The following is a 15,034-nucleotide window of genomic DNA, read 5'->3' as shown; positions in this document are numbered from 1 at the left end:
TTTGTTTGGCCATACCTAGCAGTGCTCAGGACTTACTCCTGGTTCTGTACACAGGAATCACTCGTAGTGAGCTCAGAGACCAGGTGGGATGCTGGGATTTATCCTGGTCAGCCATGTGCCAGGCAAGCTCTTTATCCACTATACTATCGCTACAGGATCCTATTCCATATAGTTTTATGAATCATGACATGTTCTCTTTAATGTTACTGTCTTTAATCTTTTTGTGTGTGTACCATAATTGAACTCACACATGCAAGGCATATCCTCTACCACTGAACCACTTTCCTAATTCTTCTTTCATTATTCTTTTTAAACATCTTTTTTTGTGTGTTTTTTTGTGTTTTTCATTTATATGTCTTATATCAAAAATTAGGCAAAGTCTACATAATTTTTTAGACCTTTGGTTTACAAGTATTAAAATAATTTCATTCAAACGTGGATAAATTTGCATAATAAATATATATGTTATGGGTAGAAATAGATCACTCTTGAGACAAAATGTGATTAACAAGCACCTAGAGCTTGACTACTCCTGTCTTAATTTCAAGTTTTTATTATGTGCAGATTGTATAGTTTTGTAAGCTTGTCTTTACTATGTATTTTCTTTAAAGCCAATACAAAATAAGAAAAAGCTACTTCCTAGCTAAAATGAATGTAAGTAATTTCTTAAAATGTGGGAATATATTTTACAATTTTCTTAAATATTTAGGGATTACTTAAAATTAGAGTATCAAGTGTTTGTGCACAATGAAACTTCTTTTTTTTTTTTTAAGTAAAAAGCCCATTTACCATTTATTTAACTATATGTTAAAAAGCTAGTATTTTTCTCCCTATGAAATTTTGGGGCTGATATTATCTAGGCGATAAATAGGTAGGGGTAGTATACAGAGAAACTAGAAACAGGTGAAATTTGGGTTAAATTTCTAGAGAAAAAAATGCTTAATGTTATACATATCAAAACTAAAACTAATGAAACTGCCAATAGTTCACTGAGTAAATAAAATGACATTATTTTGACTTGTTAATAGGAAATTCAGACAACTGGTAAAATTAGTTCAGAGCATTAGAGCCAGGAATAGGACTCGCAGGCGCAGCCCAAAAACCCAAAATTAAAAAAAAAAAAATCACTTGCCTTTATAATTTAGATTACGCAGTCTTTCAGGTCCTTTTACCATTTCTGGGAGTTATTTTCTTTCAGTACTAAAGACTGAATTACCTGTAAAAAGGTGCTTTTTAATTTTCGTTTGTCTTGTTTTTCTATCTTGTGTTGATATTAGTAATGAAAGTTTTACAAAATTTTTACTATTTATTTTCTATGAAAGTATGCTTTGAGGAGGCAGAGTGATAGTACAGCAGGTGGGGTGCTTGCAAGTAACTGATCTGGGTTTGATCCCCAGCACCCCATACAGTCCCTTCTAGTCCTGCCAGGAGTCGTCCCAGAGCACAGAGCCAGGCATAAACCCTGAACACTGCTGGTATGGACCAAAAAGAAACAAAATTAGGTATGCTTTGAATTTTACTGATGGCAGCTAGCTGCTTTACTGAACTATATGCTAATTTTTGATTGATTGGTACCGACTACAGAAGATATTAAGTTCTCTTTCTTATTGAAAAAGGTAGTATCTTCAAATTTTGTAGAGATCTTTATTTTTAAATCTGACACATTGATTTTCATAGAATTCTCACTATAGACACAATCTTTTTAATTTAGTGGAGCACTTTTAGTGAATGTAAACGGTGCTTTAATTTTATCCTGTCGTTTTGTGTTTTCTTCTTTAGGTTTAATGCCTTTCTCCTCCAAAAAAATTACTGAGGAACCAGCATTTTCTTTAAACAGCTCTTATGAGGTGAATCTGAGAAAATGTTCCAGTAATGAAAGTAGTTCTTCTAAAACTAAAAGACTACCTCAAGTTCTAGATGATAAAAAACTGCAGTCATGTATAATCACAGAAGCTGCTTATTTTTCAAGCTTGCAGGAACAACATTGTATGGATAATCCAAAAAGTCATAGTGTTTCAGATATAAAGGAAGATTTCCCTATCACCTATCACCCTGGAGCACCAAATTCAGAAGTGGATTGTAGCAGTATGCTCTTTCCATCTCAGGAAAGATTTTTATATGACCATGGTAATACCAGCATTTTAACTCCTAATCCCAGGGCTATTCCATCAAAACCAGCCATGGTTTCTATAGTGAAAAAGTCAAATAAAATGCCAGAGAAACTGAAATCCAAGAATTGTGAAGCTGATTTTGAATTAACCAATAATATTCCTATGGAAATGAGTCGATTATGTGTTTTCAGTGAAAATTCTCAAAAAACTGAACTCTTGATCTCTAAAAATGACATAACTGCATCATCTATTGAGATACAAGTCAACGAAAATCCAGATTCCACAGTAATCCAAAAAGATCAAGAAGAAACCACTTTAATTTCAAATATAACTATCAATTCAAACTCTGAAGAACTTTTCCCAGAATATGGAAATAATTTTGTGTTTCAGATGACCAATGAAAGGAAAATACCTGCTTTAGAAAATATTGAAGAGCCGTATGAGGCAGATCTTAGTTGTGTAGAAGAATCCATTCTCAAGAACTCTACTTTGATAGCCTATGGAGACCTAGATGACAAACAAACTGCCAAAGTATTAATTGCAGAAGATTTTAGCTCATCTGTCATCCATGATTTTACAGAAAACATAAATAGTATAAAGCAGCAAGTAAGTAGAACTCTAGGTCAAGATTCAGAGTCAGACATCTTGAATATAGAGGTGAAATCAAATAGAAACAATGAATACGTAGACAAGCAAACAGTATCTTCAGCTCCAGTTTTAGATCAAAATTTTGGAAAGGGCTTCAGAACTGCATCTAATAAAGAAATAAAACTCTCTGAACACAATGTTCAGAAGAGTAAAATGCTCTTCAGAGATATTGAAGAACAATATCCTACTAGTTTTGCTTGTGCTGAAATAACAAATACTTTATCTTCAGATGTTGAAAAGAAACAAAGCAAACCTCTTGTACTTGATTCACAGTCAAATAATAATGTGTCAAGGTATGTGCAGAATAGTGCATTTGCTTCCAGTAGTAAAAATAGTCACAAAATCCCCCCAGTTTTATCTTTAAAGCTATGTCTTAGTTCAAATAATAATTTAACACCTAGCCAAAAGGCAGAAGTTAATGAACTTTCAACTATATTAGAAGAATCAGGAAGTCAATTTGAATTTACACAGTTTAGAGATCCGGATCATATAGAACAAAATTATCCATTAGAAGCATCTGAAAACCACATGATTCTTTCAAGTACCACTTGTGAGGAATGCAAAGATAGTCATCATGATGCACTTAATTCCCCATCTACCAGTCAGGTAAATAGCAAAAAATATAAAGACACATTTGGAGATAAGCAAAATTTTGCTCACCTGTTGAAAACCAGCTGCACCAAAAATGCTTCTGGCTGTTTAACAGATAAAGAAGTGGAATTTAAAGGCTTTTATTCAGCACTTGGCTCAAAGTTGACTGTTTCTAATAAGGCATTGCAAAAAGCTATGAAGCTGTTCAGTGACATTGAGAAGATTAGTGAGGAAACATCTGCAGAACTAGATTCAGAAAGTTTGTTTTCAAGTAAATATGGGTCTATTAGGACAGAAAATTATACAAGTGATAACATAAATACAGAAAACAAATGCCAGCTAATATTACAAAATAACGTTGAAATGACTACTGACATTTTTGTTGAAAATACTAAGGATTACAAAAGAGAAAAAGAAAATGAAGATAGATATATAGGTGCCAGCATAAATATCTGTAATATAGGAAAATCTCATTGCAGTGACACAAGTAAAAATGACACAGATAGCAATAAAAATGACTTTCCATGTAATAATCAGCGTAACAAATGCCTGAAGTTATCAGGCCCATGTATGAAGGAGGGAAGTATTCAAATTAAAGAAGGCTTATCAGATTTAACTTGTTTAGAAGTTGTGAAAACTGAAGAGCTGTTTTATATTAATACTTCAAGTAAAGAACAGTTAACTGTAAAGAAAATGGTACCAAATACCAAAGATTTTTACAGTTGTGATGTATATTTCCAGACTGCAAGTGGAAAAAATATCACAGTCTCCAAAGAGTCATTAAGTAAAGTTGTAAATCTCTTTGATGAAAAATGTACAGAAGAGGAATTGGATAACTTACAAAGCTCCTTGAATTCTGAATTATTTTCAACCAAACATATGAAAAAAAGCATTTCAAGTCATGAGGAAACAGCTAAAATTGAGGACAAAATATTGAAAGAAAAAGAGCCAGTTGGTAATAAAAATCAGCTGACTCTACATGAACAAGCAGAATGTGAAACTGAAAAGAGCAAAGAGCCTTTCATATTGGGTTTCCATACAGCTAGTGGGAAAAAAGTAAAAGTTGCCAAAGAGTCTCTAGACAAAGTAAAAAATCTTTTTGATGAGGAAAAGCAATGTATTAGTGAAATTATTAATACCAACCATGAAGGATTAAAGACACTAAAGGATAGAGAAGAGCCTGAAGTCACTTGTGAAACAATTGAGATAATTGTCCCAAAGTGTGAAGAAAGAGAGAAATCTCCCGAGGAGAAAAGGCTTATTCCTAATGAGACTGCCCAGAGTGCCTTGCTACCTGGGCTCTTAAGTGATCATTTACACACGCAAAGGGAAAATCTCAAAATATCAAATAGTATTTCTCTGAAAGTTAAAGCACATGAAGATACAGAGAAGCAACAAGCAGAAGTTCCTATAACCTGTTCTACAAACCAATCCACTTGCTCAGTCACTGGAAATTCAACTTTAGCATTTTACACAGGACATGGTAGAAAAATTTCTGTAAGTCAGGCTTCATTATTTGAAGCAAAAAAATGCCTTAGAGAAGGAAAACTGGATGATCAACCAGAAGCAATAAATGCTGCCAGTCTTGCATGTTTAAATGAATACCCTGAGGGTTATGTAGGAAGTCCTTTGAGTGAAAACAGTTCAAGCTGTATCTTAACTGGCAAAAGTCATCTCTCGGGAAGAAAAGATTCAGCCTACTTAAGTAAAAGAAGCATGTCTAATAGCAGTTCATATTCTGAGTCTTCTCACTCTAATGAAGTATATAGTAAATCAGAATTGCTCTCAAAAAATAAAGTTGATCATTCTGGCATTGAGCCAGTTATGAAGGATGCCAAAGATGAGAAAGACAGCAGTTTTCCTGAAGTAGTATCCACTTTAAGGGAAGCAAACATATATCCACAAACTGTAAATGGAGATATTTATGCTAAAAAACTGAGTAACTGTTCCCCATGCAATAATAAAGATGCAGCCAATAAGTTGGCCTTTTCTGATTATTTTGAGACAGAGTCACCTTCAGCAGATGGTGAAAAAGACTTTGTTTCACATGATACAGAAGAAATCAGAGAGAGGTTGGTAGACAGCTACAGTAAGGTAATTAAACAGAACTCAGCGAGTACGTCAGGCACTTGCCAAACAAAAATTGTTGCAGGTTGTCATGAAGTATTGGATGACTTAAAAGATCCTCTTTTTTCCAAGTCTTTGGATGAAGAGTGTAATATGCATTCACATAAGGTTTTTACAGACGATCAAAGTGAACAGTCTTTACAACAAAATCAGAATAAGTCTGAATTAGAGAAAGTTTCTAAAAAGTCGCCTTGTCAGTTGAATTGGAAAACTTCTGATATATGTAAACTTAATGTGGGAAATTTTTCCTCATCAGTCTCTTTTAAAAATGCTTGTGGAATTTTTAGCACAGCAAGTGGAAAAGCTGTACAAGTATCAGATGCTTCTTTGCAAAAGGCAAGACAAGTGTTTTCAAAGGTAGAAGATAATGCTGATCAGCCTTTTTCTGAAGTATTTAAAAATAATAGAGAACATTCGGACAAGTACACAAAAGAAAAAAGTACTGTAATACATAGCGCTTCAAAATCACTGCCTGCTTTCTCTGGATTTAGTACAGCAAGTGGAAGAAAAGTTTCCATTTCTGAAAGTGCCTTAAACAAAGTTAAGGGTATGTTAGAGGAATTTGATTCAATCAGAACAGAATGTGGTCTTCAGCATTCACCTCCATCTAGACCAGATGCGTCAGAAATACTTCCTTTTTCTTATGTTGCTAAGAATACCTCAGAAGACTTGGTAAACACCACAATGGAAAGTGCCTATAGAAACAAATTTAATCACTCAGATAATTACAGTATTGAAAGTGATTCATCAGAAAATAGTCATCTTACAACAGTTTTGCCATCTCTCTCTGAATTTAAGCAAGACAAACAGCAGTTGATTTTAGGAATCAAAGCATCAGTTGTTGAAAACATCCATTGTCTGGGAGAAAAAGCTATACCTGAAAGCACAGAAAGAAAAATTGACAAAACTGAAACTTTTTCTAATCTTCCTGTGAAAACAACTACAGAGTTGCGCTCTACCTATTCTGGAGATCCAGGAAACTGTTTAGAAACAGAAGCAGTAGCAATAGCTGACGCTTTCATGGAAGATGGTGAGCTGACAGATTCTGAACTGCTATGTCATGCCAAACATGAGGAAACCATTTCATTGAATTCAAGCATTGGAAAAAGAAGAGGAGATGCATCTGTCTCAGTGGGTGAGTATAATTTTTTCTTCTGGCTTGCTAGTTTCTTAAACTTAGGTCTGTGATAGATTTCTGTCCTAGTCTATAATGATTAGGGTATTAGTAAGTATTTTTCAGGCTTTATATGTAGCCTAGGGAGAATGTGATCTAACATATCTCCTTAAAAGAAGTAAATTTTGAGGTTCTTGTATATTTTTAGATTTTATTAATGTAGCTGACAAATTACTGTTAAAAGTTTGACATTTCTTTAGAAATATTGACACTTTCATCCTGTGATAGGCTGCCTAATACATATGTATATATCTCTACACACATACTTGTACAAAACAAAGGTTCCAACTCTGGCTTTTATGAACTAGAAAGTTAGTTTCCAGTTATATTGCTTGGGTTTCTCTGAGCTTTGGTTTCCTTTTCTATAAAAAGTAACAGTTCTTGAAGAACAGGTACAGGGATTAAATAGAACAGCATTTACTACTGCCAGGCCTTGCAGCTGGCTGGGTATCATGGTGACCCCCTAGAGCCCCCTAAGAACTGCTTAAGGACCCCTGAGAGCTGCTTGGGAGCTCCTCCCAATCTTTAACACCCTGTCCTCCAAAAAAGGAAACAAAAACTAAAATAAGGGGCCAGAGATAAAGTTCAAGAGGGTAAGTGCATGTTTTGTGTGTAGGAGACCTAGGTTCAATCCCCAGCTTCTCATGAATCCTAAGCACAGAGCCAGGAGTGCCCCTTGTGTATAGCCTACCAAAAATAAATGAAATTAAATAGCATAGATGTCATGTAGCACTGATCTTAATATATGATAGGCATGATATTAAATGGAACATGCAGTAAATACCTTATTTTTATTTATTTTACTTATTTTTTAATTGCCAGGGGGAGTGGGGGGCGGGGGATGGACCATACTTTACAGTGTTCAGGGCTTACTCTTGGTTCTACTCTCAGGGATCACTCCTGCCAGGCCCAAGGGACCATATGGGGTGCTGGGGATCAAACAAAGAGCCACATGCTAGGCAAGCTCCCTACCCCATATACTATCACTTCAGCCCTTGGCTTTATTTTTTAACCTAGAAAAGTTTAACTTATTTTTAAACATATATATGACAGCTGAACTCAGCTATTAGGTTAATTGGATGTGTGGTTTGTTTTTATTTCCCTGTCAATGAGTAGGAATCTTTTGGGGGAAAATAGAGTGGAGGATCAGGAGTTGGTTGCTAATTTTTTTCCAAGGGGTGTTCAGGAGGCCCACAGCCATTCCTGGTGATACTTGGCCAACCTGACTAGCAGTTCTGTGACAGGGCCTGAGAATGTGGTGTTGCTTAAGCCTTATGGTGCTGGGGACCACTCAGGCTACCTCAGCAGTGCTTGGGTCTCTCCAGGGCTATATCTGGCAATGCTTGGAAGAATGTGTATCTGTTTCCACATATCCTTTCAGTAAGGCTTAAATTTATCATTGAATTGTGGATTAATCATACTGTCAGCCTTTGTAAAATTTTTACATGAGAATCATTGCTTTTACTCACTTGGTGAGTAGTAGTAGTAGTAGTAGTAGTAGTAGTAGTAGTAGACGTAGTAGTTGAACTTTTTTCTGTTAATATAATTTAAGGATTTATACATTCAATTCTTTCTCAAATTTAATGCAAAAAAGTTTATTTGGAGAAATTGTATGTGTCCTTTATTGATAGCAAAATTATGAACTAATTTATTTTAAAGTAACTTATTTGTGTTATCTGGTGATAATGTTTTATTCCTAAGGTGTATCATACAGTGATATTTTTAATGGTTAAAAATTATAGCAATTATGACGTCGGAAAGATTATAGGGCACTTGCTTTGCACAGGGCTGATCTGGGTTCTATCCTGGCACCCCATATGCCTATCCTGGGCCCACCAGGAGTAAGCCCTGAGTAATGCCAAGTGTGACCCAAACTCAAAAATAAAATAATAATAATAACAACAAATTATATTTTTAATGTTCTCTTAAAATAGAATAGTTGCTATTTAAATTAGTCTTTTGTTTACTTAAGACATTATTTTAAAATGGGCCGTATGTATATGAAAATGCATAGCCATACAAATATGTATGTGTGTATAATATATATGTGTGTGTGTGTATATATATATATATATGTATGTATGTATGTATGATGTATTTCTGGCTATGTAGCCAGAGAGATACTACTAGGCTTAAAGCACTTGCCTTGCACTTGCTCAGCGCTGCTGGTTCAATTCCTGGAAACACATATCACCCTCACGTACTGCCAGGAGTAATCCCTGAGCACCACCATATATAGCCCCCAAACCCAAATTTATGTATATACACATATATATTTAAAACACATACTCAATTGTATATATTTATAGGATTTCCAAAAATAAAAGTCATTTACATTAAAAAACATGTGTGGAAATTTCTTTTTAGGAGAACCTCCAATCAAAAGAAACTTGTTAAATGAATTTGACAGGGTAATGGAAAAGCAAGAAAAATCCTTAAAGGCTTTAAAAAGCACTCCAGAGGGTAATATACTATCTTTTCTCCCTTTATATGCATTATATATAATGTTCTTAAAGTTACTAGGTTTTTTTGGGGGTGTAATCAAAATTGGACAAGTTATCTGCATTTTTTTTATACTTTTTTGTACTTTTTTTTGAACTTCGGTTTTGTACTTATATTATGCCTTGTTATGTGAGCTTGTATACCATAATCCTAATGTTACACTATGCTTTGCTGTTGTTTGGGACCAGTCAGTAGTCAGCTGGAGAAACACTTGCCTTGCACATGGCCAACCAGGGTTTGATTCCTGAGCACAGAGCCAGGAGTAAGCCCTAAACACTGCCAGGCATTACCCAAAAAGAAAAAGTTTCACTGTTTTTGGAAAATATGAAATGCTTATAAAAACAATAACTTTTTTTTTAACTTTAAAAGAACTGTAAGAGTTAAGAGTTAATAAGAACTTAGTATAAGAACTAAAAGGCCAGAGTCTGGATTTCCCTCAGACTTCTGACCCCTACACGCCACCAAGATTATTTTTTCTTAGGTGTCATCTTTGTGTTGGCAAATTTAATCAAGTATTTGTGTCCTCATTTGACTCCATCTTTCAGCCACATTTGACATTGATGATCACTTTTCTGAGACCACCACATTCTCCTGTTTCTCCTCCTACATTGCCACTCCTTCACAAATATCAGTTTTCTTACTTTTTTGTGGGAGTTCTTAGGAGTGACTCACAACTCTATCCATAGATTATTTCTCTGCCTAAACCTCAGAGACTAACAAATTATCTGCAGTCTGTTTGGGAACTTCTGGTATATTTGCCAACAAGCATGTTATTGTTTCCTCTCATTCCTTCTCATCCAAACTGCACTGCACTGCACTGTCGCACTGTCATCCTATTGTTCATCAATTTGCTCAAGCGGGCACCAGTAACGTCTCCATTGTGAGATGACTTGTTACTGTTTTTGGCATATCGAATACACCACAGGTAGCTTGCCAGGTTCTGCCATGCAGGCAGGATACTCTTGGTAGCTTGCCGGGTCTCGAGAGGCTCGGAGGAATAGACCCCAGGTGGAACTGTCTTGCCTTTTGCAAAGAAGCATCTGATATTTGTATAGCTTTTCCACTTGCTGTGCTAAAAATTCCACAAATGCCGTACCCACTGTGCTGTCGCTCCAGTCCCTCATCCAAACTACTATAGATGAAACTTCACTGCCCTACTTTTGCCTTTGCTCCTCCTCCAGGAAACTTTCCAACCAGTATCATTCTTCTGATTCAAACAACAAAGAGCAACTAATATCATTCTTGCAATCAAACATCAGACTATTTCACTTGGTTGCTTCTATCTCATTTAGACTAAAATTCTTAAGTTCTTTTATTTTGTTTTGCTTTCATTTTGCTTGGGATGTTGCTTGGATTTTTGTGGGGGATTTTTTTCTGGGGGGAGTTAGAGGGGAGACACACTTGGCATTGCTCAGGGTTTACTCCTGGCTCTATGCTCAAGGGTCTCTCCTGGCTCTGCTCAGGGGTCACTCCTAGCTGGACTTGGAGACTATATGTATGTGGGATTGAACTCCCAGATCAGCCACGTGCAAGGCAAGTGCCATACCCACTGTATTAATACTCCAGCCCTAAAATCTTAAATTTTTAATCATGAAATACTAAGAAATAAATGTACTTTTGGTCACTGTATGTTTGACACCTGGTTTTGAGTAGGAGGTGTTTAGAGAAGGATGCACACATTTAACTATACTGTGGAGTCTTAGTTCTGAAATAATGTGAACTCCATAAAAGCAAAATTACTTTGAAATTTTTTAACTCATGCCTCATTGATAAGGGTTTGAAAATCATCTTAAAACAGTGGTTTGAGTGTTATTATTTCTATTGCCTTTTTTTATAAGGATTTGAAAATCATCTTAAAACAGTGGTTTGAGGGGCTGGAGTGATAGCACAGCGGGTAGGGCATTTGCCTTGCATGCGGCCGACCCGGGCTCGGTTCCCAGCATCCCATATGGTCCCCTGAGCACGGCCAGGGGTAATTCCTGAGTGCAGAGCCAAGAGTGACCCCTAAGTATCGCTGGGTGTGACCCAAGAAGAAAAAAAAAAACAGTGCTTTGAATGTCATTATTTCTGTTGTTCTTTTTTTTCTTTACCCTGACTTAGTAGTTCTTAAAATCTTAATATACACAAAACTCTAAAATCTATTTGTAATTAAAACCATGATGGGGCTGGAACAATAGCATAGCAGGTACGGCTTTTGCCTTGCACGCAGCCAACCCAGGTTCGATTCCCAGCATCCCATATGGCCTCCCCCTGCACCGCCAGGAGTAGTTCCTGAGTGCATGAGCCAGGAGTAACCCCTGTGCATTGCCGGGTGTGAACCAAAAAACAAGGAAAAAAACAAAACATGATTACTATTCTTTTGAGAAGTATAAGTAATTTCTAGGGTCATTTTTGCCATGTCTAATTATTACTTGATAACTGTCTTTGGGAATCCATTTAACGTGTGACCCCTTTCTAAGTAGTGAAAGAACAAACAATATGGCCTAAAGGTGTATTTCAGTGGCAGAGCAAATGTCAAGAATATATAAGAGGCTGTGTTCAATTCCTGACACTATCCAAAACAGAAAACAAAAACAAATCATGTTAGATAATGTTCTGCATTAAAAACTGGTCTTAAGATTAATTATTACATAATAAATGAAGAGGCAAAAATATATGTCTACGTACCATGATACATTTGAGTAAGAAAAGAATAATGTTTAGCCATACTTATTTTTGCAAAAATAAAACTTAAAACGATAAACCAAGAATTGTTAAAAATGGTTACCTATCTAGAACAGGATGTGAGAGAGGTGAAGATCATGAAATATGAATATGAAATATGAAGAAGATAGAGGTGGAAACAAGATTCATTTATAGAAATTTTTAAAACTTTAAAATTTTCAGTAATTAAAAACTTTCTTATAAAAAAAAAGAAAAAGAAAAAAAGGGGGCTGGAGCAATAGCACAGCGGGTAGGGCATTTGCCTTGCACACGGCCGACCCGGGTTCGGTTCCCAGCATCCCATAGGGTCCCCCGAGCACTGCCAGGAGTAATTCCTGAGTGCAGAGCCAGGAGGAACCCCTGTGCATCGCCGGGTGTGACCCAAAAAGGAAAAAAAAAAAAAAAAACTTATAAAATTGGTAATCACATAAAGATTATGAGTACCATTTGAACACAGTACTTTGACTATACATTTTTTTAATAATTTATTTTTTAGTTAGTGAGTCACAGTGAGGGTACAGTTACAGATTCACACATTTTCGTGCTTGTTTTTCCCTCATGCAACATTCGAGAGCCCATCCCTCCACCAGTGTCCATTCTCCACCACTTATGAACCCAGTATCTCTTCCACCCCCCTATCCCATCCCCCCCCATTCCGCCTCTGTGGCAGAGCATTCCAATTTGTTCTCTCTCTCCTTTTGAATGTTGTGGTTTGCAATAGGGGTATTGAGTGGCCATCATGTTTAGTCTCTAGTGTACTTTCAGCATGCATCTCCCTCCCCGATCAGGATTTCCAATCACATTTTACTTGGTGTTTCCTTCTCTATCTAGGATGGCTTTCCCCTAGCGTGTGAGGCTAGCTTCCAAGCCATGGAGTCAACCTCCTGGTATTAAATACTACTATTCTTGGGTATTAGTTTCTTTCTTTGCCATTTTATATTCCACAGATGAGTGCAATCTTTCTATGTCTGTCCCTCTTTCTGGCTCATTTCACTTAGCAAGATACTTTCCATGTTGATCCACTTAATATGCAAAGTTCATGACTTCATTTTTTTCTAACACCTGCATAGTATTCCATTGTATAGATGTACCAAAGTTTCTTTAACCAATTGACTATACATTTTTAACGCATTCATTCTGAATCTTATCTTAGGACAAAAACTGGAAAGATTTACAAAACTTCCATTAGTAGGATTACTATTAGCAATCGGTAATTGAAAATTTAAACCGTTTTGTAAATATAAGAAAATTAATCCCAAAGGCTGATCTGTAAAACCTTGGAGGGAGGTATCCTCCCTTTTAGGCATCCAACTTGTCAAATATTTTATATTTCTCAAAAAAGAGAAATTGTTAAAAAAAAAAAAGAGAGAGAGAGAAATTGTAACTCCCCTTTTTACAGTTGCATAGTGCTTGGTCATCTGGCTAAAGTTTAACTTCTAAGCTTCCAGAAGAATGAATTTTAAATTTGGTACTTGCATTGGAAATTTGCCAAACACCTTTCAGTTGTAGTTTATATAGACTGACTAAATTTATATTGATTTCCTTTATATGTTTGCATTGCAAGTTATTTGCTATTTGGTCATTATTAGCAGTGGTCATTGGTTATTGAGCATGCAAAATTCTCTCAAAATTTTTGAAATAATAATAATGACAGTGATTAATGTATATAGGAAGAAATCTCATGGTTTTTAGTACATAATGCAAAATAAATTTTCATTATTATATAAAATGACATTTTCTAGGCACAATGAAAGATAGAAGATTGTGTATGCATCATGTTTCTTTAGAACCAATTACCTGTGGACCCCCATGGTAAGACATATTCAACTTTTAATTTTAATTGTACTTATATAGGAAAAGCATAGGTTTTTTTAATAAATATGCCTATTGTTTAGGTTTTTAGTGTTGTTTGGGGGACCACAACTGGAAGTGCTGGGGGTCACTTCTGGCAGTGCTTAGGGGACCATAGTGTCAGGGATTAAATCTGGTGTCCCACATACATAGATATGCTTCAGCCTATTGAGCCTTCTTTCCAGGCCCTAAAACAAATACTTGTTAAAAAATTAATGGCAGGGCTGTAGCAATAGTACAGCAGGTAGGGCATTTGCCTTGCATGCAACCAACCCCAGTTTAATTCCCAACATCCCATATGGTCCCCTGAGCACCGCCAGGAGTGCAGAGCCAGGAGCCCTGTGCAACACCAGGTGTGACCAAAAAAGAAAAAAAAACTAATGTTATTATTAATATGAAATAAAGAAGTTATCACTTCCCTTCTGGAAAGCGTGCATCAGGATTTAATAATTTTTTACTTTGGTATAGTATTTTATAGTGTTCATATGATTACCTAATTTTTTAGTTGTATAACAGCATTGTACACAATAGATTTTATTCCAGTTTTATGATGAGGTCCTTAGGTTGGGAGATTAAATTACTCAAAATCAATAAAATTATGATAGATAATAAAAATCTCATTTTATCTCTTCTCGCTCAAGACCCTGATGAAATGATTCAGAAATTCTTTGTAATGTATGTCCACAAGGACAGTAATCAGACCTGAAAAATAATAAGAGGCCAAATAGAGTGAATAACTTGAGTAATTTAAGGCTAAAATCTAACATTTGAGCAAGCTTAGAGACTAAGCTTGCTCAAATGTTTCTCCCAAAGAACTTGACACAAATTTGCATCAACAGGTACTTTTGAAAGTGAAGTAGAAGATAGGAAGAGTAGTTGAAAACTTCTTTAGTTGAAGGTTTAGAAAATACTTGATGAGGCCAGAAAGATAGTACCGTGGATAAGGCCCTTGCATGGCTGACCCAGTTTGATCACCGGCACTTAAAATGACCCCCTCCCAAGCCTAGCCAGGGGTGTGATCCCTGAGGGTAGAGTCAGGAGTAAACTCTAGGCATCTTCTGGTATGACCCACAAAAGAGAAAAGGAAAAAAGTACCTACTAACCCTCCACAGCCTTCATTGTAGGCAAGTGGTTATCCCTCTTACCCCAGAGAGTAGGTTCTCTAAGGAGAATAGGAAATAGGAAATGCAAAGATTCTGAATTAAGAATGGGTTCAGGAACCAAAATAAAAAGGTTTAAATTATGTTTAAAGGGCACTAAAGGGGCTAGGACAATATATAGTACAACATGGTAGGCCATTTGCCTTGCACTCAGCTGTCTTAGTTTC

The 15,034-nt window shown here is 36.0% G+C and overlaps 1 protein-coding gene across 1 annotated transcript in view; it reads left to right on the top strand.

The window, feature by feature from the left end:
- Positions 1-15,034, top strand: part of BRCA2 (BRCA2 DNA repair associated) — a 70,663-nt gene that overhangs the window by 28,897 nt on the left and 26,732 nt on the right. Inside the window, 3 exon segments of the mRNA XM_055141829.1 lie at positions 1,780-6,612; positions 9,019-9,114; positions 13,599-13,668. Coding sequence (XP_054997804.1) covers positions 1,780-6,612; positions 9,019-9,114; positions 13,599-13,668 — 4,999 coding nt within the window.

The sequence above is a fragment of the Sorex araneus genome, chromosome 1, assembly GCF_027595985.1.
Source record: "Sorex araneus isolate mSorAra2 chromosome 1, mSorAra2.pri, whole genome shotgun sequence".
Classification (NCBI taxonomy): domain Eukaryota; kingdom Metazoa; phylum Chordata; class Mammalia; order Eulipotyphla; family Soricidae; genus Sorex; species Sorex araneus.
Note: the sequence above shows the minus strand (reverse complement) of the source record. Positions and strands in the feature narration are given on the sequence as shown.